Below are 27,208 nucleotides of genomic sequence, written 5' to 3' on the forward strand. Positions count from 1 at the left end.
ACTGTAAAATTTGCGAAAACCAAAAATACAAGCAGTAATGTCCTTAACGTGCTGAACGTTTTGATACCAAGATTGTGTAAATCGCATAAAGTGTGCTTGAGTTTTTACGTGCCGAAAAACGTACGGAAGAAAACGTAAATGAAGAATCTCAATTGTGTGAATGCATTGAATGCATTCACACAATAATAAAAAAGAAGAACAATAGTTTGATTGCATACTGCAATCAAACTAATTAGAACATTTTAAGTTTACAATTTATAGATGGTTTATAAAAAGTAAGATTCAAGTATACTGCATCACTTTTAGTACAAAGTAATTGTAGTTGTAGCACACTTAGACTATTTGCTACAGGTGAATTCACAAACTAATGAATTCCAACAACAATAAAAAAAAAGTGTTTATAAAATGAGTGTAAATCCAAAAATCAAAAGTATTTCTCTCAGGTTTAGTTCAGTGAGTTAAACAATTATCTACATTTTTTTTAGCTAAATGTAATTTATCATTCGCTCCCTAAAAGAGATAATTCTGTTTTAGAGAAAAGTTTGATCTGATGAGTTTGTTATCCCTTTTTGCCTATTTTTATGTCCAATTTTTTGCTCTATATTTTATACTTTGGGTATCTGGATTTCCTCCCCTGCAGGAAAGCGACTGCTTTGAAAGTAAAGCATCAGATTCTGGAGGGGAAATTCAGGGTTATAACTTACAATTTAGATTTTCAAACACTCTGCACGTCAGCAGGCCACTAGAAATTCACTGGTGACTGATGGTGGCATAATTCATTCAGAGAAAATGAACACAGTGAGACAGACACACACTTCTGCACCAGAGCAGAGTTTTGAGTCACATTTAGTTTTGTTTATTTAAATAGTAAAAAAAACACAGAAAATTTAGACTTTTGTTGTGAAAAAAAAATGTCTTGCAAGAAAAAAATCCAATCAATAAAGTTTTTCAAAAGAAAAATAATCAGAAAACACGTCTTCGTGACTAGAATTTTCTTTTTAAAGTAAGAATTCTTGGTAAGATATTTTACTTGGCGAAGTTCTTTTTTGCCTTTCTTTCTTTTCACATTCAAAGAATTTTACTTATTTCTTTGAGCCAGTTTTTGCAGTGGATTTAAAAGTATTAAACCACAAACCAGCTGACTTTCATCATCTCATTTTCCTCCAACCCCCCCTCCCTCCTTACTTTCAGCCTCTCTCCCTTTGCTTTCATATTGATTTACTCGACATCCCGCGGTCACATTCTTGCGGCGAAGGTTTCCGGTTGAAAACCTCTGACATTTAGCTCCCAGTCTCAACATGGTTCATTTAAAACCCATGAAAACAGTGCACACTTTTCCACGTCAGAAAGTTACCAGATAATTGAGTAATGAACCCCCGAGCTTGACAAGGTGTCAGCTGATGTCTTATTCTAGCAATAAAATGTTTTTGTCACTTTTTTTTCTTCTGAATGTCCTCTCAGTCTGCTTTTTATGTTCAACTTACTCATTCCTCCTCTGATCCTTGTTACCATGGAGATGTCAGATCTTCTGTGAGCTGTAAATGAGGAGAAAAAAAAGTGAGGCACAATGAAAAGTAGTAAGAAAGACAGCCTTTGTAAGGTCATGTTGGAGTGCACGCACAATGACACGAATGCATTAAAAAAAACCCTCTGACGGGAGGGAGGGGAACACCTACAGAGAGTAAAGTCAGGGCCCAAAGGCTGCACCCTGCTCTCACCCAGCGGTGCTGGAAGGAAGGAACCAAAAATTTACCACCACAGGTGGGAGGCACACATTCACACACCCCTGAGACGCAGGTGCGCACACCTGGGAGGGGCTCAGCACAGCGGGGAGAGCAGCTTATGCAGTGACAGCTTTGCATGTGTGTTTTTTGTAATTCATCCACAATCGTTGAGCTGCTTTTGATGAAAAGAGGAAATCGTTTCTTTCGTTGGCGTTAATTAACTTGATAGCTTACGTAAACAATTTATAATATAATTGCCGGCCGATACAAGCCGGTGTGAAATTGCATTAGCACTCTCATTCCCCTCCTCTCTTCCTGTCACTGTGTAACTGGCTGCCTGACTGAGGCAGTTAATATGTTCAAGAGCCAGCTGTCCCTCAAATAACACACTCAATAATTCATACGGGAGGGCACAGACACACACATTCAACAGACGCACAAATCTGTGTGCGTGTCGACATGCAGGTCAGTTCAGCTGTTTCGAGTCGATCACCAAACAAGAAGAAGTTTATAAAACCACGTTGACCTTTCTTTTTAGGCCTCCGCAGGCAGAATCGCACACAATATATGATATTTTTAGCACACGTTTTCTAAAGCTGAATGAGTTCTTTATTATTTGTAAAAATTCTTAAGATCCGGCCTTTTATGAAGGGATTCTGCATTGAAAAAATGTTATCTACGTTGAGAGCAGCAGACCTGTTTTTACTTTATCAGCAGAACACGTTTCTAGGAAAAAGATTTTGAATGCAAACTTATTTTTACGAACTCTCACAGGCACATCTGTGCCCAGAGAATTCCCATGATGCTTCAAAATTAGGTTAGTTGATTTTTTTTGCTCAGTATGATTACAAAACTCACAGTTCTTTCAGTTATTAAAAAAACACACTGATTTCAACAGCTCTGTCTTAAATTTGTAAAAAACTTCAATCTTTTATCTTTATAAAGTTAAATACCTTCACATGTTCTATTGTCTACTGCTGTCCATTAATTGCATATTTTTCTTGTGCTATCGTAGTTATGTTTACATTAAAAATTGGGTCATTTAGACCCTATAAAAGAGCATGAGGGTTAAGAGAACTGTACCGAGTCAGCCATAAAAAATGACTAACATCCCATTCTAACTAAATTAAGTCAATTCAGTCGCCATTTTTTTGCGATATGGACGCCGCCATAATGGAACCAAATTACTTCATTAAGCAGTGATTGGTCCAAGTTGATCTGAGTCATTGTTTCCATGGTAACTACTCTTGCCAATGAGGAAATAGGCCTCAGAAGAATCTGTCAATCAAATGTTTTGACCGTGGGAACACTTTTATCAATTATTGTGTTTTATTGAGGCATCTGATTGGCCAGTTATACATAAAAAATAAAATTAGCAAGTATATGTTTAAAAAAAAAAGTAGGAGAGCAAGAATGGTTATTTTAACAAATAGAATGACTGAGTACCATATTTTCCGGAATAGAAGTCGCAATTTTAGGAGAAAAGTGTGATTTTTCTGAACAAATTTGATGCTTGTCCAAAAAGGTGTTAATACAGTCAAGTTTTTAGCCTGAATGCTACATGGAAGCTTATTTCATTTACAACCCACGGTAGACATGGATAATGTTGAGAGATCAGGTTAATATAATTTGAAGAACTCTCATGAAATTTTTCAGTCTTTTTTCTTCACCTTACACTCCAGGACCTGTATCTGAATCACGGCGCTTTCAGCGGTACTTCTGAGTCTCTGTGACTCCGTTCGATGACTTGCATTCCCACATCAGCATGAAGAAGGACAAACTCAAAGCAAAAATAATCAAGTCTCGATGCAAATAAGGAAAATATTAAGTTCAGGAGGAGAATGATCAGATTCCTTGTTTGTTTTGGACGGCGTTTCTTCTTCTGCGTTGCTGTGATTACCAAATACTGATTTACACACCTCTGGAGGTTGTAAGCGGGAAACAACTGCTGAGGGGCAACTGGTTGTTAGCAAGAAAATAACAAATATGTGATCCAATAATAGAACATAAAACAAATATATGAGAAACACACCTAGTCAAACAATGCAGACAAAAACACAATTTATACTCAGAAAAATATCTTATAATTCCACAAGTCTTTCACAAGTCAAGTGTATTTTGTTTATTTATTTTGTTTTAAACTGTGACCTTTTAGCTTCTTGAAACCGGTGGGTACTTCCTGTTTGGAACACGAGGTGGGAGAGGTCACAGTCCAGTTCTCAAATACAGTACAATCTAGCACAACAGAATAGAGAAACGTCAAAAGCTTTTTTTAATGAGAAATCAAAGAACACATCAAGAATTTGTTCCTGTTTTTCCTCCAAGGTCTACATACAACCTCAGAATTTAACAAATGCAACAGGAGCAGAAAATCAGGGAAAAATAAATAAACAAACAAGAAAAACCCTAATTTTATTTCACAAGATGGCAACAAAAAGGTAAGAAAAACTTGAAAACAGATCTGACATACTACATTTCAATAGGGAGAGATAAGAGTAAAGATTTATATGAATTGGAGAAAAATGTTCATGTGCTGAGAAGAAAGGCGGGCTATTTAGCTATTGGTTCAAAGTGAAGGCCGAATTGATCTTAGGGTCTAAGTGATGCATCAACCCAGCGTACCTGTACATGAGGTAGATCTTCCTTATTGAAATTGTGGCTCCACTTACCAAAACTATAGTGAAAATATCTTTGGTCATCATTTTTCTGCAGTAAAGTATTGGAGTAAAGTTTGAGCTGAAGAACTAGATGGAGATTGATGAGGCAGTGAAGAAGGTATGTCTCTCAGAGACAGAGAAAGTCACTGTGAAGTGTGCAGTCGTAGCACTGAGAGTGTGTTTGTGACTGTCCTCCTCGCTAATGGAAATCAGATTTCTTATGTGTTGAGGCAGCAAAAGCGGAGAAGTAGATCCATCATGTCGAAACGGGGTCAAAATCGCAAACCGACCTTCTGCCAAATACTCTAAATGATTTCCCAGGAAAGTCTAGAATCAGCCGAAACTTCGACAGCTCTTTAATAAGTGAAAACAAGAGCAATTAAGGATAAGAAAATGGGTGTGCAGGTGCATTAGGCGTGTGCTGCTGTTGCAGTGCTGGAAGCACCAAACACAAAAGTAAGATTGATTCACTTAGATGTGAACTGTAGTTCAAAGCAAATCTCTAGTTTTAGGAGTTTCAAAGTAATTGCTTTTTCATGAAAAAAACAGTCAAACTATTTTAAAAGTTTATTGATTTGTGCGAGTCTGACATTCTGACCTCATTACAGCAGATGAATAAACACTTCACATTAGTGCCTCTTTTCATTTTTCAGACTACAGGTAGTCTTGTACAAAATACACATTTGGATTTGAGTATTCCATAAACATAACCATTTCTATTAATGAGACATGTATTTATTGCATTGATTGTAAGACTTTGAATGTCATTGCAACATAAAAGAGGACCCACAATGCATTTTGTCAAGGTAGAAAGTGTTTATTGGAAATTTGAGAACCTCAAATGCAAATGTATTTCTGAATATTTGAATCCTTAATCGCCTTACGTCACCTTACCATCACGTCGCTGGTGACGCTTAAACACAAAATCTGTAACAAACTATCATTTTTCAATTGCAATTTTTCAACTGCTTGCACTACTTTTCTCCTTCAGAATGTCCTGGAATTACGTTGATCCTGTTAACAGTTAAAACAATTACAGTAAATCAAAGAACATTAATACTGGAGCTCTGGTGTTAAAAGGTTAAATATACTAACAAATACAAATATATGTACAGTGGATCCTAGCCAGCAAGGCCAAGTGGGCCCCATATGGTTAAAAGTAGGCAGAAAACGTGGGCCCCAATTGGGTTTGTCCGCAGTTTCCGACGTGGCCACCGTCTGTGTTTGCGCACATTGTGTCCACTACCCAGGGACGGGAAACCGAGGCAGCAGCCCTGTTACTTTGCCAGACCCTGGGTATTGCACATGCTTGCTCTGCCTGACCCTGGGTGCACAACTCCCTTGCTTTGCCGGCTCCTGGGCTGGACCTTGGGCACAGCACTTGCTTGCTTTGCTAGCCCATGGCAGTCGCTTGCTCTGCCGGAACCTGGGTGCAACACTCGCTTGCTTTGCGGGCTCATGGGCGCTACCCTTACTTGCTCTGCTGGTGTGTGCTGCACTTGCTTGCTCTGCCAGACCATGGGCTCGGCACTTGCTTGCTTTGTCGGGCCCTGGGTGCGACACTTGCCTACTCTGCTGAAATCTGGGCATGGAACTCCCTTGCTCCGGTGGCCCCTGCACTTGCTGCTATGCTGGTCCTTGGGCGCGGCACTCGGTTGCTTTGCCAAGCCCTGGGTGGGGCACTCACTTTCTCTCCTAGACACTGGTCTGGCCTATAGGCACGGCCTTTGCTTGTTCTCCCAGAGCCTGGACAGCGGAGCTTCCTCCGCTATCCACAGGGCAACTGATTAGTGTAAAGAGCCAGCCCACTGAGTGTTCACTTAAGCCAATGTGTGCAAACACAGGTGAGGCCATCATGGAAACTCTGGACAAACCCAATTGGGGCCCACACTTTCTGCCCACCAAACCATATGGAGCTTGCTTGGCCTTGCTGACTGGGGATGAAATAAGGATTTGAACCCTGTTGTAGTACTTTGTGGAAAAACCCTTATTAGCAGCACAGAAATCAGACGCTTCTTTTAGTTGATGAGCAGGTCTCTGAACATATCAGGAGGAATTTTGGTCCACTCTTCTCAACAACGGACTTCTAAATCATTCAGACTTGATGGTTGTCGCTTTGTAACTGAGCTTCACTTCTTTCTATAGGAGCGAGATCCGGAGACTGTCTGGACCACTCCACAACCTTCTTTTGGCTGTCTTGGCTGTATGTTTTGGATTTCGTCAAAAGACCCTCCCATCCTGGTGGAGAAAAAGAGGTTCTCACTCAGGATTTGATGGTACATGACTCCAAATTTATATAGATTCTTTATTTCTTCATTTTCTATCTCTCATTGTTCAAATGAACCATTAAAATGACAAACTGTCAATTCCTTTTTAAGTGGGCAAACCTACAAAATCCACAGGGATCAAATACTTATTACCTCCACCGTAGCTCGTCTCATGAAGAGAGTCATTTAACTAAATCTAGAACTGCTGGTCCATTTCAAATCAGTGTCAGAGCTATAAAAGCGTTTTAAGTGTCATTTTTATTCACTGTTCTTTAGAGTCTGAATTCTCCAGTGGGCTGCAGCAGTGATGGAAGTTAGATCCAGGTCAGGCCTGTTGGCCTAATAAAGCTGACACTGATAACAGAAAGCCCCGTGGTGATGCAAAGGATTCGCCAACAAAGAAAACCATGAAAATGAGCAGCTCCCTCAAAAGAATTAAAGTGGATTTCTAACCAAAAAAGAAAAAAAATGCTGATCCATTAATGCATAAAGTTATTAAGCACCAACCAGAGTAGCGTGAAAAGGCGACTTTTCTCACCCCTTCTTTTTTTGCTTTAATAAGCAGTGACCCCAGCCCCACCATCCATCTCATCCACCCCCACAAGAGCCTGATGATGTGCAGGCTCCACAGAGCAGGACCTTCAAACGATATCATTATCATTTCAAAGAGCCCGCTGCTGCCTTACAGACCTACGAGCTGTGGCATGCTAAATGGAGCAGGACAAAGGTTGCAGCAGACGCACTCATCACTGCACGTCTTTATGGCTTAAAGATAGGCGGCCGTGGTGCGTTCAGGGAGCCAGCATCTGTGTGGCGATTCAATTAGAGAACAAGGGTAGATGCCGTGCATCTGCTGCTGCAGGGATTCTGTGAGGCATCATTGCGTCTTGTCAGCATTTCAAACACAAGCCTTGTTATTGTAGCTTTCAACTACAAGCCAGAGAGCCGTAGACTCCTCACATGTAGACCCCCTGAGGACACATTTACACATGCAGTTTGAAGGACATGATTTGTATTCGATTAATTATGGTTTAAAAAAAAAGAGGCTTTTTACAAACCGAATGGGAATTGTCAGCCTCTTGAACAGGCGCTTTCATTTAAATACAGACTTGAGCGCACAGCAGTTCTTCCTGCAACATTTATGTCCCCGTTTATCCTTTTTTATTCACAAATGTCAACCTTTGTCAGCCTTCATCCTTGGCTCTTCCTCGCTGCCCTTGTAAGCTGCCCCGCACACCTTCCCTCCATCAACTCCTTTGTATTTCCTTCCAAGCTTTACACCCAATTCATTTCCCCTCTTTGCAGCACATTCTTCTCCCCTTTCTTTGTATGCCCCTCACTTTCACACTTACCCATTTCTTCCCTCCTGCATAGATATTGCACATTTTTCCTCCATGTCTGTGTTTTTCTTCCATTGTCTTTTTTTCCCTTCCTCTTTTTAGCAAGGGGATCCTTTAGTGACATCATCAGTCCTACGGTTACCATGGTTTCAGGAGGAGAGGCTCAGCAATAATGTTTTTAATCAAACAGACTGTGGTGGTTCTGCTGTATCTCTGTCAGCGACACAAACAAACACATTTCAAGAGCATCTCAGAGAGGATTTTATTCAAGACTTCACACACGGATAGATGAAGGGTTTGTATTCAAGTCAAAGTTACTGATGGGTCTGTGTGAACAAACAGGTTGTCATCGTACAGGTCTTCGTCCAGGTCGCCCTCCTCTTCGGTGAAGTAGGTAGGAAAAGGAGGGTTGAGAATGGTGGACCTCCTGGTTGGCAGGACTGTGTCTCTAACCTGCATCCCAAAACATACACTAATGTGAAACAGTGAAATAATGGAGACTGAATGTTGTAATACTCTGACATAGTAATAACTGGTGATACTTTTCTTTAATGAATGAGAAATCTTGGGTCACTCACAGAAAACATCAGAAAATTCTCTCTTCACCTCTAGACTACCAGCACTAGAGAGAACATTTATGTACTTAAATCTCTTCTAATCACTCCGCACTGATGAATTAATGTATGTTCCGCACTATAAAGGCACACTTAAAAGCTTTACTTTTATTTTTTCTTCAAAAAACAGCAGTTCGCCTTATGGATTGCCTTATATATGGATTAATTCTGGTTGTGCTTGTTGTTAAAACAAATTTAGAAGTACACTGCACTCTGTCAAAATGTCAAACATGTTTGGGGCTTATTGTGAGTATGCTAACGCAGCTAACATGTAGCCGTGTCAGACTGTTAGGGTAGTCACAGTAACGTTTGTTGTAGCGGTATCAGTCTGCGTAGTCACAGTTTTATGTGTTGCAAACACGGTTGGGAGATACAGGTATTGTGAATATGCTAACGTGGCTAACATGTAGCAGTGTCGCACTGTGTTTTTTTATGTGTTACCTGTTGGGAGTTAGCGTAGCCACAGTAACGTTTATTGTAGCGTATTGGTCTGTGTTTTTACATGTTACTTGTTGGGACTTAGTGTAGTCACAGTAACGTTTGTTGCAGCGTCTTGCATCAGTCTGTTTTTTGTGTCGCTAAAAAGGTTGGGAGTTACAGGTATTGTGAATATTATAAGGCGCTAACATGTAGCAGTGTCGCATTGCGTTTTTTTTTTTTACGTTTTACTTGTTTGGAGTTAGCAAAGTCACAATAACATTTACTCTAGTTTCATCACTCTATTTCTTTACGTGCTGCTAACAAGGTGGGGAGTTGTAGGGATTGTAAAAATGTGAACATGCTAACATGTAGCAGTGTCATACTGTGTTTTTTTTACATGTTACTTGTTGAGAGTTAGCATAACCACAGTAATGTTTGCTTTAGTGGTATCAGTCAGTTTTTTATGCGTTGCAAACAAGTTTGGGAGTTACAGGTATTATGAATATGATAATGTGGCTAACATGTAGCATGTCACAAACAAGTTCTAGAGTTACACATGTAAATAAAAGGATTTTTTGTCTCCCTAACCCTTGTGCTATCCTAGGCATGTTTACATTAAAAGTGGGGTCATCTGGACCCCACAAGACATTGCGCTGAACTTCATTTTTCAAGGATTTTTTATCTTCACTGGTGTCCGCAGCAGACATAAGATCCTGTCCACCTTTGTCACGGGAGGAATCACACATCAATATAAGGGTCGGGTCATCTGGACCCAGTAAGAGAGCACAAGGATTAAATCCGCCTTATAGCCCAGTGCACCTTATATATGACAAAAGTCTGAAATTTGACCATTCATTGACACCTTATATGGCAGAAAATGTGGCAACTATTTTTGGTATGAATCATTGACTGAATATGAAAACTGGACCGAGTGAGGGTGATGTCACTCATTTAAAATGGCTTCCATCTCTACTTCCATCTCCAACAAAATTAAGTCAATTCAGTTGCCATATTTTTGCAATTTTGAAACCGCCATGTTGGAGCCAGATGATTACAGTAGATGATTGGTCCAACTCAAGTGAGTCATTGTTTCTATGGCAACCACTCTCGAAATTCAGAAGTCAGCTTGTTGAAAGTCTAGACCTCTACCACTTGAAAGCGTGCTACAAGAAATCTGTCAAACATTTTGAATGTTTAGACTTCCTACTTTTATTGAGGCATCTGATTGGTCAGTTTATAACTTCAGCAACTTGGACTATAGACAAAAAAAGAAAAAATTAGGATTAGCAAAACATGTACGTGTTTGGATCAGGAGTGGGAGGGGTTACTCAAGTCAAGATCTCATACAAAGTCAATGGTAACTACAGAAGACAGTTGGGGTTTCCAATGATACCAAAGGGGAAGAGTTGGGGATCTGGGAATTGTTGTTTCGGGAGGATTTAAACATTTTTTTCAAGAAGTCAGAAGAAAATCATCCAATCTGTTACCATTTTCTTTTTTGCTCTTTAAACAATTTAATCTCTTGTAATCTCATTTGTCTTTCAGGAACTTGCCTGTTTCCATGGTACCTGGTAGAAATCAGACTGTAACTGTAAATATTTTTCTATATTTATCCCAAAGTCTTAAGTCTTACAGCTTACTACCAACTAATAACAAAAAAGACAGGAGAAAGTAAACCTGCAACCAGATGCAAACGCTGAAATTTTCAAAAAGTTGAAACAAAAATAAAACACAAAAGGCTTGAGCGCACAAGGTAGGCTATTGAAATCCAGAGCGGCCTCCCTGCCTTCATGCATCAAGCGCCGTGACGCTTCACAGGTGCAGACTTCCAGGTTCAATAACTCACGGGCGAACATTGTTAAAATACACCTCTTTCCAAACAAGGTTGACAATGTGAAACAGTGGCCCTGAGCTGAGCGGTGCAGCTGACTGTGAGACAGGCGTGCATGACTGCATAGACAGCAGAGCAGATGCCTCTGCCTTTACTGGAACTTTGGATGGGGATATTGTAAACCTAAAATCCAATAAGGAAACCAAAACAAAATGGATATCTAAAGGAAGTTTGGAAATTATTATGGGATGACCTCAGGATCTACAGCTTGGAGGTCATTTTGTGCCAAAGTGTGAATCTTTTAAAAGAAAGTTAAGTCTAGAATCACAACCATTGACCTTTGACCTCAGGAGGAAGCCACCATCTTGAATTTAAAATGTTAAAAAATCCTGTTTGGTACCAGCTACAAAATTAAACTCCTAGGGATTTTTATCTATCCCCCTCCCAACCCCTCAAGTGTTATTAGGAAGCTATTTAGAAAAAAAATGTTTTTTTTTTTATGTTTGTAGCCTCTCTGGCTTCGACTGGTCACCACAAGTCTTTCAAGTCACTATTGAGATTTGTCAAGCATTTTTTTACCCTTTGAAATTATTAAGATTTGAAAACAAAAAAAAGTTTGAAACTGAAAAAAAAAAGTTTTGAAATTGAAATTTTTAGTTTTGAAACCTATAAATTGAATATCTGAAGCTGAAAATAATGAAGTTGAATTTAGAATATCAAAAAGTTTCTGACATTTTAATGTTTTTTTTTTTTGACCAAACACCAATATTTATTTCAGTTTGTTTTTATATGGGTTTCAAAGAATATCGGCTTCAATTTAGCTCCATAATCTTTTTGTGTAACAAAAAAGCAACGAAAACATCTTTATGCTTCTGATATTTTTAGATTTGAAAATGGGAAAAAAAGTTATATAAATTACATTTTTGAGTTTGGAACCTTAAAATTGAACATTTGAAGCTGAAAATAATGAAGTTTAATTTAGAATAATAAAAGGTTTCTGCCATTTTTTGTGCCAAACACCAATATTTCTTTAAATTTGTTTTATATGGGTTTCAAATAATACTGGCCCCAATTTAGCTCCATAATCTTATTGTATAACATAAAGGCAACAAAACTGTCTTTATGCTTCTGAAATTTTCAGATTTGAAAATGAAAAAAAAGTTTTATAAAATAATTTTTGAATTTTCAAACTTAAAAAACAGAGCATTTTAAGCTGTATATAATTAAGTTGAATTTAGAATAGTAAAAAGTTTTCCATTTTAATTTCTATTTTTTTAAATTAATTTAAATGCTTTTGAAAGCAATATTTCATTTATTTGTTTTATTTGGGTTTCAAATGATACTGGCCTCATTTTGGTTCAATACATTTACTGTCTTAATACTTAATATTCATAGCAAAATGCAATATTAGTTACAGTTAGATGTTTTATAAAATAGAGGGAAGATGACTTGATGGTTGCATACATACTTCGTGTTCTTACATGAATCAAATGTTTTTTTAGTCAGAATCCACAAGATAAAGACAAAACTACAAGTTTTTTAATTTGCTAGAAAGATTTTCAAAAAGGAAATCAGCCAAACGCGGTAGTCGTCGCTCATTTCCATTTTGATATCAGGATATTTATGAAAAAAAATAAACAATGTAAGACCGCCCGTGTGGTCTGCAGAGGAAAATATTATCTAGAGGCAATCGGGGTCTGTGTGTGAGTGTGTGTGAGTGGGGGTGAGTGTGGGGGTGTGTGTGAGTGTGTGAGTGTGTGTGAGCTTTAAATGGGTGAAATGCAAAGAACATTTGTATTCATTACTAGTTGTCTACAAAACAAATAATGGGCAGCGTGCATGCAGCACTCACACACTCATGAGACAAGCGCTACATGCTGAGTATGGAGATGGATGCTGTGGATATTACTAACATCATTACAGCCTACACTCTCATTGCCCCTTGGAACAAACAGACAAACACACACTGCTGATCCAGCACCACGTCAATGAAGATGAATGGTGCCGTCCTGCAGGTGCGATGGTGTTTTTTTACAGGTGCAAGGTCACTTGTCACCATCAGAAAACCACGTCAGTTTGAGGCTCGCTGTCTCTTCACACTTTAATTTAGAGCATGATTATCTTTACCTTCAGGAGACAGTTTGAGTGTCCGGGGACGGAGCCGTGGACGTACAGCACGTTATACTTGGTATTGACCCTCCATATCTGAAACCGGAGATGGGGTAGATTAGGGAGACAGGCTGCAAGGTCGACCAAACTTAAAACTAGGCTTGTGTGTTTGCCTCTACCTTCAGTCCATAAGCTGTGACAAACACATTCCCCATTTGTCCCGGCATCTTCTTCCCTTTGAAAACTTTGGCTGGATCCTACACGTCAAAGGGAAAAACCTCATTTAAATGACTAATTAGAAGCGGATTTCACAGCGTGTGTGTAAGCTGGATGTCTGACCCCCCCTGGTCCAGAAGCTCCTGGTCTGCGATGGGTTTTGGTTTGACCGTGGCTGGCGGGCTGACCTTTGAATCCCCACCGCTTCATTACACCTTGAAAGCCTTTCCCGATGCTGCACAAAAACAAGAAAAGCACACGGTTGTGTTGTGTCGACTGAAACTAAAAATCACAAATGAAGTCTGAATATTCTCAATCTGACAAATGTGAATCTAAAAAAAGTGGTGCTAAGAGTCAGACGAGTCGTGAGCCAAAAATATTCCTCAAACTGGAAGAGCAGAACTTACGATTTGGCTGTGACGTCCACAAACTGGCCCGGACGGAAATGTGCTGCATACAGAGGAGTGCCTTCACACAAGACAAAACGCTGCATCACAAACGCTCGTACGTGAGCAGAAAAAACATCTTCCAAAAGAAAACCTCTGTGTTTGGCATGGATGAGCATAGCCACCAACCTGGCTTAATGATGGCATTGTCAGACACTTTAAAGATGGTCATTTTCTGTTTGGGGGGCACTCCTGCATTCCTGAACATCTCCATGGAACTTTCCGTCCTCTGTCAGTCATTGAGATAAAGAGGAAAAAAACAGATTGATTGATGCCACTTTGACATTTGTTGGGATTTTAAATAAACCAGGGGCTTGTTATAACCGCACAGGAACTAAACGCACAAACTCTCAGGAACACACGAGCCATCTTGGCAGCGAGCATCCGTGACATTTGCTTTCACTCCACTCCGCTCTCATCTCACCGCCTCTAGTCCCTCCAAACTCTCCCTCTTGCCGTCTGTTGACTGAAAATCAGCCTGCCAAAGCTTCTCGCTTCAACAAACTCTGCCTCTGAAAAATGACGTGGCTGTGCGAAAGGGCTTTGGAAGAAAAAAAAACCTTCACATATGAAATCCTGGCACCAATCTGTCAAACATCTATGGAGGTTCAATGAATAAATCACACCTCCATTTATTTATTCTTGCTCTGTTGTTTCTTTGTGTTGTCATACGTGTGGATTTTAGGGTTGTTTTCACAAAAAGTGGTTTTGAAATAAGATATTCTAGTATTGGTTCGCAAGGTCAGTTTACAATTCTTTTCAGGATCATAGTTCTAAGACAGGTTTGACTTCATTTGGGGCGACAATAACAGCCAAAATTGTATTTTTGATTGTTTTTTTTTTTCTTGCAGCCTTTTTTTTCAAAATAAAGGACATGTCTAAAATAATTTAAGATTAAAATAATGTTTTTTTTAAGTATTCCTTTATTCAAATTGATGACGAAAAAATGTTTTAAAAATGTGTATTTGTGAAAATGTGACTGGCGGGCCACAAGCTCCCTGCTCCACTCCATTCTGATGCATCCACTTGTGGATGTCTGAGCTGGCTTCTAGCTCAAAACTGTTTGGCTGGAAAGTTCCAATATTGCTCACCATTTTTGAGCACTTGTAATGTTAAGTTGGAGGTGTGCAGGGCTGTAAGCAAGCGTATAAACGGAAAACTCTCAATTATGGGTGATGGGAAGGGGGGTGAACTACTACACACAGTCCCGCCCACAACTTAGAGGTGAATTTATAATTAGTGCTGGGTTGACAAAATCGATTAATTGATTTAAATCGATCTAAGCTTAATAGATCAATAACCATTCTATAAAAATAGAGATCGATCTAGCAAATAAAGCTAAAGTCTGCTAGCTTGATGCTAACCTTTAATGGGATTACCCATAGAACGGCTAATGCTAACGCTCGGTCGACCTAAACATACATTGCTGACTAAATTAATATCTTTATAAACTCACAGGTATACATTTTCCAAACTCCTAATATTTTTAAAGTAACCATTTGTGGTCTAAAGCATCATTTTATGCTCATACTTTCTTCTTCTTCTTGAATAAAGTGTACTGCTATAACGCGAACCCCACCTAGTGGCCAAACTGAAACGTCCTCCAGGAGAAGCAGAACAATGTTTATAATGTTAATGATCTGAACACTTTAGTTAGAACTTCTACTTTAGAGAATCCATGTAACACTGGATGATATTAACAATCTCATTATTTTATTAATAGATGTTACAGTATGTGAACTGTATCAGATTAATATAAATATATTCAAAACATATAGTAGATTATTAATGTATTTCTAAACAAATGTGTATAAATGTGTAAACTCAAAATTGAATTGAATCAAACTGAATTGAGTGGATCGAAAGAATGAAATAAATATATTAAAATCTGAATAATCGATCCAGGCTCTGGTGAATCGAATTGAATCTGGGGAGTATAACCGATACCCAGCCTTACCTATAATGTCCTAGAAAACAACACGTTTTTTTTATTCTGGTTAAAAACCATCACAATTAAAAGACCACTGAGAACAATTTTGCAACAGATCAAAAGATGATCGGAGACGGATTTTGAACCAACCAAAAAGAAGAATGTTGTTGAATTCTTCAGTGTATAAAAAACTGTTTCTTCATCTATTTTTTGTGTTACATGTGAGGTTTCTGAAATGAAGCTCTACCAAAAAAAGAAGGTATGAAAGTCGAGGAGAAGATTTTAAAAGTACTTCATAAGATCCACATTTAGGGCTACAGTCATAAATTCAACTACCACAGTGGAAAGAGGAGACATCGGCAGAATCAAGTTTTCGTGTCGCTGCCTGATTTTTTGAAAGTTGTTGGCGTGGTCGTGAATGTAGACGGCGGTAGTCAGGCGTGTAGAATGGCCTGCTTTTTATATACCCCCGGGCTACCGAGCGGCCAGTGTCACCTGATAAAGATGGCTGCCGTCTGGAGACATATACACATCGTCCAATCAGAGCTGCTGTAGCCACCCAGCTGCCGCCCGATTTTGTAAGGGCGTCATCTGGACTGCAAACGCGCAACGTCAAAATGTGACCGGACAATGTCAGCTTTTAGAGAAAAATCGTCCGGTCGCCATCAAATTTGAACTTTTCTCAAAACCGCCATGATCACCTGCCGAATTTGCTGACAAACCTGCATTTGGGTCGCCACACGGTCGCATTTTGGAGAATGACCGTAGCATAAGATGGCTTCCTTTTCCTAAAATAAAATATCTTACAGGAGGTAACTAGATTTTATGGAGACTCCATGTGAGTTTCTGCACGACTTTTCCCTTTTCCCTCAAAATCAAAATCAGTGGTAACCCTGTAGCAACCCTGACAGTAATTATTATTCTTCGCCGGTCGTGGGCATGTAATCCACTAGGTCTCCTTTTCTTTGAAGAGCATCAAAACTCGCAGCCAGCAGCAGAACATTTGTCATGCTTTGTTCAGCAAGTATACACTTGAGAGAAGAAGCTCCTGCTAGTAATTTACCAAGCAGACATGAAGCACAATGTGGTCATTTGTTTGGATGCCAGACGTGCAGGAATTAAACACATACTGGACATAATGATGAGAGAAACACTAATGACTGTATAAACACATAAATAAATGATTATGTACAAATGAGTGAGAAAAACTCACTTAAAAAATATGTTCGCTGTTATGTAAATTATGAATGTCCCCATCAGGTTTCTTTGGCCCGATCTCATTCGTTTGATTTGATATTGAGTCCCGATACTTTTAAACACATTGAAAAATGAACAAATGTAAACAGATTCAGGCGGTCCTCTATTTTTATTTAACTTTTTTATCGTTTAAGACAAACAGAGCACTTCTGTTAAGTGGTTTGAACAATATAAAAATACTGTAAGTATTCCCTAGAAAGTAGTTTACGATTAAAAACAGGTGATATATAGTCTGGTAAGAACGTGTAGCGACTAGTGATAGTATCTTCAGATCTATAGAACATTTTGGATTAGATGCGAGTTATTTCTCCATTAAAAATCTTACAAATTAAAGAGCTTTTTTTAATCTAGTTGTAGCATGAATATGATGATATGACTAGCTCATATTAATGCAAGTATTTACTAGTTTTGGTTGTTTTTGAGAATTTTTTTAATTTCTTTGAATAGCTTTTTCCTGGTGCACTTTAAAGACTTGGCAGACGCCCTACTGCCGTCTCTCTGTTCAGTTCTCATTAGGTTTGACACAATTATTTCAACAGTCGACTAACCGTTGGTTAATTTTTTCAATTAGTGAACTAATCGGATAATTCGTAAAACAAATGTAAAGTCTTAAAATTTCGCTCTGATGGGATAGAGGTTGCAGGGATGAACAATTAGCTAATAAGTTTGCGCTAATGTTAGCTTAGCTTACCTACACCATGACCTCTCAGTTACTCAGTCACAATGTGCGTCCTCTCCAGGTGTTCATGCATCGCCGTAGCGGTGCCATGGAACACAAGTGCTGCCTTGTAGATGTTGCATTTGACACGTTTGTCTTTTATTGTTTTATGTTTCCCACTTTAAGTCTCCGTTGGTGTGTTGTTATGGTATTCGAGTCTTCCTAGAACGACCTGTAGCATCACTACCGATCCGCATTTGCACTACTATGTGTGGCAAAGACAATGGAAGGTGTGGCATCAGGAAGTATAATTTTGAGATTTAAAAAAAAAATGTAAATATACTAGTTGTGGCTGCCTTAATTCTGATTAAAAAGAATGAAATACAATATTTTTGCTGTTGAGTCATTTTTTGTATCAGGACAAACCAATAGAGACAATTAAAGTCAGTTTAAAATGTTTATTAAAAGTATAATTGAGGCCAAAAGTCTAAACAGCAATAAATTTATGATCCGATTAGGTAGACTTCTGGTAGAGTTTATCTGCAATAATATGCTTGAACTACTGATTGATTAATTGATATTTCAAGAATAGATTGTGGACCATACAGGACAAAACACAGATTTTTCAAACTCATTATAGAAATAATGAATTGCATTGATTAGAAAATAAAAAACACAAAAACAAAACACGCTTATGTCACATTTGTTTCATTAAATATAGTAATTATGGCTAAAGTAGAGTATGGCTGATTGTTTGAAAAGGAGTGGGAACTTATATAATCCCACCCCTACTTAGTTACTTCATTTTACTGTTTTACAAAGTTTTTGTAATCCGGTTCTGATCAAGTTAAAGATTTTTTTTATTATAGGACTTTGATCAAAACAACAATAAAATAAATATCAAATCCTGACTGAGATGCAATGTCTGATTTAGACAGAGTCTGAAACTATGCGATCAAGCCCAATTTTGGATCACGCGATCGAAACATGACATTTCTAATGTAAACACAATGAAACATGGATGAAATAAGTAATAATGTTGTACAATGTCCTGGAAAAAGAACCGTCTGTTGCTATTTTCATGGTTTACAGGCCTTTTACTCAATGAAAGCAAACAATTTCGACTGTTAGGCACTGTTTAGCAAATCAAACGCACATTACAGTAAAAAAGTGACTAATTTCAATTTTAATCCCCATCCTACATTTGATAAAGAGCCTTTTCTAAGAATAATAATCAATGAAATCACTTACATGAAACGGTGATCCATTTTTCCCACCCACAGCGAGAGCAGCAGAACGGCCGTCATATTCCTCTTTAGACATGCACCTTATGACGTGGCAGTCCTGCACCTGAAGAGAAGTTTTCTCCTTTAAATACCAAACAATTTCATAAATGCATGACTATGCTAAGACCATGAGAGCCAGCATTGGTATTAGCATTTAATTGAAAGTCTAATTGCACTTTCTTGTTCTCAAGAGCAATGATACATATATAGAGCTAAGTTAGGAGGTGTAAAATATGAATATCCATCTGCATTTGCTGGACATGAAGTTTGAGATTAAACGAGTTGATATTCTTCAACAACAATTTCTGGTTTGTTCATTTTTTTAAAATAATGAAGTTAGATGACTTTTTCTCTCTTGACAAGGCTAAATAAAAGCTTTTCCAGCTGGAGAAAGAATGTTTATTATAGATGTGTTCCTATTAGAGACCGTCAAAAATGATGAATCATTTGATTAAACAAACAAACACTGCTCTAGTATCCTCTCTATCACCACTTATACATGCTCGACTTCTGGTTCCTGTCACAGTTTGGGAACGCTGCCCGTATGAAGAATTATCGCGACTGCCTTTGACATATTTCATCCCTTTAGCAGTTACTGTCAGAGCACTGGAGCTGGAGAACCAAAAGTCCTGAGACAAATCCCTTTAATTGTCCCTTTAGGTCAGGGGTCTGCAGCCTTTAACACTAACGGAGTCATTTGGGCCTGTTTGTTATCCATCAAAGCCCAGCAGAAGTCGTTTACTCCTGTTCAAAAATATATTAATTATTTACCGTTTTGTGGACATTAAGTCAACAATTTATTCAATGTAGCTTATAAATATTTTTAAAGTTTTATTTTTATCAAATATATGTATAAAAGTTTTACTTTTACGACAAGTTCCTTGTCCTTTTTGAAAAAAAGCATATATGTGATGTAGAAAACTAAAAATAAACTCCCTGCTCAGAGCTCTCAGATATGGAGAGGGGAAAGGGGGGCGGGGTTGCTCCACACCAATGGCCCCACCCACAACTCAGAGGCAAATCTCTAATTAACTCCTGCTGAAACTATGACCTAAAAAAATGACAGTTTTTTTTACATTTTGGCTAAAAATTGCATAATCCTAATGAAAAGACCACTGGCAAGGCTTCTACAAAAGATCAAAAGACGATCAAAGTGGGTCTTTAAATATTTATCATCTTTACGCTGGTCAAGCTTCTCTGGTTTTGGATGGCTGACTGATAACTGTGGTATTTTACTGAAATGGATTCTCTTTCTGCTCCCGGCTATAGTAAATCATGATCAATAATGAATAAGGTGAACACAGACAGAGTTTGCCTTAAATGGACTCCACTGACGGATCATTCAATAAAATTAACTCGGGAAACAACTTAACCTGGAACTGCAAGTATTCTGCTTTGAGAAGGAAAGACCAACATTTTAACAGAAATGTTGGTTCATCTGCTTTGAATCCAAACCTATAATACTAAAAAATCCTTAGGAAGCCTTTTCTTGCTGTCATAAATTATAAATATTACAGATGTGTTTTTCTGTGTTACCTGTAACATGGTGACCGGATGTCTTTCTCCTGTTTTGGTCCAGATGGGCACCATCCCAAGTTTGACAGCAACTAACCCGACTCTTCTACTCCCTGAAAAGGAGACGGAAGTAAACCAGGAGAAACAGCCCAACGCAGCGTTCATTAATCTCGGCACCGACCTTCTGTCCACTCGTGTCGAGGCCACGGCTCGTCTTTGAGAGGACTGAGCTTTTCAGCCGTCTGTTTTCTGTACTCCTCGCCTATGCTGTGTCTCATGTACTTCTGGTTGTCCTCTGTGAGGTGCTCCTCAAACCATGTTGTGTTCTTCATAGTTCTGATGCAGCCAACCATCTGGGAGGAGCTAAAAAAAACAACAAATTAATCTTAAGATATGAGGTATAGGACTAGTAGAGCTTCTGAAGGGTTCTGGGAGGGCCATAGAGAGGAGCGTCAGCATCTTAATTGGAGGTAAAATTTGTTTGACACGTCTGCAACTCACCTACTTTACCCTTAAATGTTGTTCAAGTCTACACTATGACTTGTCGCTCAAAATGTGCATCAACATTTTCACTCTATGGGCTCACCAAGCCCTCAACAAACTGATATTTGTCCATTTTTGACTGTCAAAAACTGGACACATCATCTCCTCCCCCCTCGCATTCCAAACAGGAAGTACCCATTGGTAGTGCTGCTACAAACGATTATTTTAATAGTTGACTAATCACCGATTATTTTTACCGATGAGTCGACTAATCGGGTCATGCGCAAACTGGATGTAAAGCACAAATCTTAACCATCATTAGCTTTAAACTAACTAAGTAAAGACAATTAAGATGATAGCTTATTACATTTTTTAGGAATCATGCAGCGTCTGTCCTTCATTAGTTTCCAAGATTAAAACAAGCTTAAATCAAATGAGAGAGATAAGGAATATACTTTCCATCAAACTCATTTTGACAGGTGTCCCGCCCCTCAGGATGACGTAACAATTTAATATCAGTTTGATATATAAAGGGTATATAGGGTCACAGGTCACCTGTCAAAATTAGTTTGATATTCCTTATCTCTCTAATGAGTTCGGCATCTGAAACAAGGAACAATTTTTTTTTACAAAATTTAAAGTTTTGGTCTCACTGACTCAAATAATGAAAAAAGTGCATAAAGAACGCTCACAACTTTAATCAACTTTACTACACTCTGACTCCATATAATATAAAGTAATGACTAATTGACAATTAAATTAACTGTCAACTATTTTAATATTCCATCGTCAATTAGTCGACTAATCGTGGCAACCCTAATTGGGAAAAAAACAGCTATTACTCAGTCATTCTGTTTGTCAGAATAACCATTCTTGTTCTGGTGTCTCTTTCTAACATGTTCTAACCCATTTTCTTTTTCATTATATTTTTTTCTTCATCCCAAGTTATTCAAGTCATAAACTGGTCAATCAGATTCTTTAATAAAAGCATGTGGCCCACCTCAAAGATTCAAAACATTTGATTGACATATTTCAGTGGAAGGGGTGTGGCTTTCTGACAAACTCACTCCTGATTGGCAAGAGTGGTTGAAGTAGAAATGTTGACAAATTTGGAACAATAAGTATTTACTAATTTTATTTAGTTCCAACATGGGGCTGAACTGACTTCATTTGGTTGGTAAGGCATTTTCTATGGGTGATGTCACATGCTCTTTGTCCATCTCTATATGTATACTCTCATCAGACCCTTCACACTACTCCCTAAGTAAAGCCTGTTTCCACTGAGCAGTCCGGTACGATAAGGAGTAGTATGATATGGTCCAGTTAATTCGGCTGAGCGTTTTCACTCAGTTAAGCCTCACTTCCGCATGTGTGGCGTAGACCGCTAGTATGTCATTGCGTCATTGTTGTGCAACGACTAGAAAAGCAACAATGGAGGTCATCCAGAAGCTCGTCTTTTTCTTGCTTTACTTTTTGTACATTGTGTATAACAGGAATTTAATGTTGTTTGAAAGAAGATTGTAGGCGACTGAGAAGAATATTGCCGTAAAGAGGAAAACGGAATAGCTAGCTTAAGTGGCAATGGCGACTCCGCATCAACAGTTCCATTCCATATTTTTATGGACCTACAATGGATGGGGGCCCTCAGGATGTTCGGGTCGGAACTGTTTAATGGGTCTATTTAACAACGCAAACACTCAAACTACTGTATTGAACCGTATCGAACTGCCACAAAGGGAGTCAGGCTATGGAGCCATTTCACGGCCTAAAGGATTTGAAACCCAAATAAAAAAACTTGAAAAATTCAAGCTGAAATATTGCTTTTTGGGGAAAAAAAGGGTCCGAAACTTTCTACAATTCTAATATAAAACTATTTATTTTCTGTCTTTAACTTTCAAAACTCTAAATTTAAGTTTCAACGCATTTTTTTTTCGTTTTGAATCTGAACATTTCAGGTTTAAAACTCTTGGCCCCGTTCTGGCGTGTGGGGGCGGAGCTAACACAAAGGACCAATCAGAATCGATGAGCGTGGTAACCTCAGTCCTAGTGCATTCACAGACTCTCAGAACTTAGAAAATTACAGTCAGAAAATGTCTATAATGTCTGTACTACTATAACCCTTGTGCTCTCTTATGGGGTCCAGATGACCCCACCCTTTTACTGATGTGTGATCCCTCCAATGCCCAGCCCGGATAAAATAAAATACAGGGTGGTGTCAGGAAGGGGATAAGGAGTAAAACTCTCTGCCTAAACCAAATGTGTGAATCAGTGGAGGCTGGGGAGATGTGATGAAAGGTGAGCAACAACTATTATAAACAACAAATCAATTAAAAAAAAAAAAAAATTAAAACCTTCACAGCAAAAACTGAATCTCAAGGAAACAAAAAAGCCTCTTGTTTCAGGGAAAATTGTCATATTTTTGCCTTATTTTTTCAAGATAGTCTTTCAATAACAAAATAATCCTGGAGAAAATGTGTCCATATGTGACTATGACATTTTTCTTAAAATAAGAAGTCTTGGTAAGTCTATTTTTTTTTTGTTTATTTAAAGAAAATCTGTCCATGAGGTAAGAATTTTAATTTTTATGGGGCCTGTAGGGAAGGTTCACAAATCCCTTTTAAAACATACAAAAAATCCTGACGTCTCTCTTTTATTTTCTTTAGCCTACACAAGATTCAAAAATGAAAAGAGATGAATCACCGGCCTGATTTTTGTCATTTCTTAAAACACAAGAATTTGACAGCAGAAAAAAAAGAAAAGTTAGGATGTCCCAAAAGAGTTTCCGTCTTGGACTCAGTCATAGAAATAATCCCAGCTGAAGCTGACATGAAAGCCGTCTTGGAAACATTGTGGGAGATTAAATTCTGCATGAAGGATAAAAGGAAAAGGTGGAAAACAGAAGGGAAGTGTTCTGACAATTCACTGTCTGGTGTTTCCCCACGGCATTAATGCCTAAGCTGACCAAAACTCTGCCGTGAATACCAATGAGCAAGGCATGATGTACGCCGCCGAGCAGACCGGCATGCAGAAGCCAGCTCCCAATGATCTAAATATCAAACCTAGCAGATGGTTCGCTTTAATTTAAAAAACAAAAAATGTATTGCAATTTATCTTTTATTTGTAATTAGTAAAAATGTATCTAAAAACAAATGACTTAACAAGAACTTCATTCTAAAAACTTGTATAAGAAACTCATCAATAAGTGTAAAATCTACAAAATAAATGTCACTATCATTTAAAATAGCATTTCAAATCTGTCGGAATTCTTATTTGAAGTTTACTAAGAGTAATTGTTTGAAGCTCCAATCAGCTCTTGATAAAGTACCAAAATAAATTTGCACTTTTTTTTCACAGTCGTCATCGGTAGCAGCAGCTCCCTGTGTGAATGCGTCATTGCTGCAGCTCACCAGCCAGCTGAGAACATCATTCAGAACCGAAAAACTAATTCAGAGGCCATTTATGAAAACAGAGCCACTTGTGCGTAAAGACAAACATGACAGGCATGTACGGTAATGAAACTGTTGATTATTTCATAAGACTTTGTTGCAAAATATTATCTTAACAAGTTCTATTTGGTTAGCTTTAAACAATGCATCTACTCAAAACAATCCATTTGCTTTTTCTGTTCATTTTTATTTAAAAATATAAGTTTAACAAATTTAAGTTATTTCTTAGCAGGAAATTACTTCATTAGGTGTATAAATCAACTTCAACCTCAAAATGACCTAATGTGTTTTCCACTCTATTTCTAAAAAAAAAAAAAAAAAAAAACAGTTTGAACATAAAATTCTTAAAGCAGAGTACTCAAAATGATCATCTATTTGTCTTAGTCCTCCACTGAAAGACAGACTGCTTTCCTTCAGAGGTGCCAGTCTGCTAAGTTATTAAGCATGCTAATGCATTAGCTGATAACTCATTTAATTCAATCAAAAGCAATAAATATGATGAGTTATCTGTGGGTGTCAAGACAGATGTCACGCTTCATTTTATTTAGAACAAACCAATCTCTGTAGGAAAGCCCGGCAACTTCTCCAGAACAGCCACTTCAAAGAATCTCACACTATACCATATCATTCGTTTTATATGTATAGTAATAATATAGACTATAATCTATATTATATTATAAAATCTTCTGTTAGTAAATTATATTATACCCCCAAAATTCCACATTTAAATACAAAAATACTGTGTTTTAGTGATTCAGTTTGTTCAGTTTGGAATTAAAAATATCAAAGACAGTAATTTATTTGTAAATAACATTATCAATACGGATCTTCAGACATTATTGATATTATTTATTTGTTTCTTTTTCAAATGAGATTATTATGTTGTGTAATTTGACTCCAAAATCAGAATATAAGACTGTAAACATTTTAGTAGAATTTATTATATATTAAGTGTATAGATTATAATTCATCCAGGTTGATTTATTTGAAGTAGGGACCAAAGAAAAGTAGTAAACTGAACTCAACCATCTGTTAATATTTTATTTTATATTTTATTATGTAAAGAAATTCCAATGACAACATCTCATAATTCAGAAATACGAGAGCCTCTTGAGGAATGTTAAAATTAATGTCCAATTGACTGCTTTATACCATTTACTTCATTACAGTTCATCATTAAAATGATCATTAATTGAAATTCTAATATATTTACTACAGATGTGCTTTTCCATAATGTAGCCTATGATCACGTATATTTTTTATGTTGTCTTGTATGCAATCTACAAAAAAACACTGTTACATTTAAATGATTTCGCTAAAAGTCACACTCTGCTTATTTTAAAAATTAACATTTATACTCCTATTAATTAATACTTGATGTAAAACAAAGGAAGCCAAACCTATTTAAAAGTGTTCCCAATATTAAGTTATGAAAAAGTTTACCAAAAAAAAAAAAAAAAACTCATACAAAAACATATGCAACCTTTGACACCAAGTCATTCGGTTTAGTTTGTTATTAACCAAAATCCTACTTTACAGTTTATAAAAATGTATGTTTTTGTGGTCATTTCTTTATTAAATTTGTTTTTTAAAAAATGTTCCAATAATTGAATGAAAGCATCATTGTGTTTTTCTATAGATAATCTATACACATGCATGTATCTAAATTGGTTTTGACATCATCACAAGCAAATTACTTTCATAATAAAATGCACCTTATGTCAAATAAATCCTCCAGCTTCAGGTTTACTTAAATTAAAAATACAGGAAAGTCAAACATGACATTTTTCTATCATTGTGACTTTGGTTCACCTTAATCTTTTTTCTACATGTAATATCACGTAAAGAGGATAACTTTGCTGTGAAATGCCATTAAAAATATCTATCCGTGTTAATAAAATATATATTTACAAAACTGTCTCTGAACAGTAACTGTTGTGCAGCAGAAGATCAGAATATGTGCTGAACACAGCTGGCTAAAACATCATATTTTCATATTCTAAGCATTTTTCTCTAAAGTCAAAGAGCCCCAATGACATTATGAAAGAGCTACAGGGTGCAGACCACTGGAGTAGACGATAAAAACAAATTTTAATATCATTAGCCATTTAGCATTGTTACCTCTGGACTGTTCTTGGAGGAATAAAGCGGCTTCCACGTTGAAGAATGAACCTGCAGCCCCACGCCGCCATTACGCTCTCGGTACAAAGATTTAAAACAAGAAGGGAAATGTGAAAACTATAAAGACATGGCGTTTTAAAAAAGAAATCTCATGCTAACACACGCCTGCTACAAATGTCACCCTCCCTGCTTCCGGTACGTCACTGCAAACAGTTCCGCGGCACGAGAACTCCAAACAAGAGTTCCGCGGAGGCGGAACGCATTTCCAAGACATTATTTGTTGTTTTATTTCAAATTTATTTGATTATTTATCAATTACTGTAAATACAAATAAATGCTATGTATTAATTGCATCTGTGTTAAAAAATCTTGTAATAATGTATTTATTTATAGAGGTGGACCCTAAGAAGAAGAGTTTTTATATTAGTAAAGGTGGGGATCTTTAAAGGAAAAAATGTGTATTGCTAACAAAAATCAATAAATATTTGTAGTCAGAGTGTTATTATTAGTATGATCGTGTGCATACTTGTGCATACTTGGTGCAAGAGATTCTGTTTTACTTCTTTTTGTTCATAGGATCATGAAGGAACACGCGTCTTCTCTCGTTTGTTAATATAACCAGTGAAATTATGAAAGATTTGGACAAAAACCCAGCAACAATTGAATCTTTAAAAAGTGAAAAGAGCCTTGTTTAAAAAATGACTCATTTTCTGTCTTGGAGAGAAAATAATTGTTTCTATAACGAACTAATATTAGTTTAAAAACCATCTCTTAGTGACCAGACTTTTTTTTAAATAAGAATTCTCTGTAAGACCATCACTATATTCACTCCATAGGAAGATAAATTGCTTAAATAAATTAAGAACATTTTTCAAATTGTACGAATTT

The 27,208-nt window shown here is 37.4% G+C and overlaps 1 protein-coding gene across 1 annotated transcript; it reads right to left on the reverse strand.

Moving 5' to 3' along the window:
• Window positions 1-8,225: 8,225 nt before the first annotated feature.
• mrpl3 (mitochondrial ribosomal protein L3) lies at window positions 8,226-26,562 on the reverse strand. Its single transcript, XM_024260109.2, has 10 exons — window positions 26,321-26,562; window positions 20,452-20,633; window positions 20,292-20,383; window positions 18,721-18,819; window positions 13,754-13,853; window positions 13,586-13,646; window positions 13,302-13,413; window positions 13,142-13,219; window positions 12,981-13,058; window positions 8,226-8,441 (listed from the first exon to the last, which is right to left on the reverse strand). The coding sequence occupies exons 1-10, from the start codon at window positions 26,389-26,391 to the stop codon at window positions 8,292-8,294; spliced, it is 1,023 nt and encodes a 340-aa protein (XP_024115877.1). The 5' UTR covers window positions 26,392-26,562; the 3' UTR covers window positions 8,226-8,291.
• Window positions 26,563-27,208: the final 646 nt, after the last annotated feature.

The sequence above is a fragment of the Oryzias melastigma genome, linkage group LG11 (genome assembly GCF_002922805.2).
Source record: "Oryzias melastigma strain HK-1 linkage group LG11, ASM292280v2, whole genome shotgun sequence".
NCBI classification, from domain to species: Eukaryota; Metazoa; Chordata; class Actinopteri; order Beloniformes; family Adrianichthyidae; genus Oryzias; species Oryzias melastigma.

Coding starts and splice junctions, on each gene's coding strand:
- mrpl3 (XM_024260109.2), bottom strand. CDS start 26,391: ATGGCGGCGTGGGGCTGCAGGTTCATTCTTCAACGTGGAAGCCGCTTT. Junction 13,647..13,753: donor CAATGCCATCATTAAGCCAG/GTTGGTGGCTAT, acceptor TCTTGTGTGAAG/GCACTCCTCTGTATGCAGCA. Junction 13,414..13,585: donor GTGGACGTCACAGCCAAATC/GTAAGTTCTGCT, acceptor GTTTTTGTGCAG/CATCGGGAAAGGCTTTCAAG.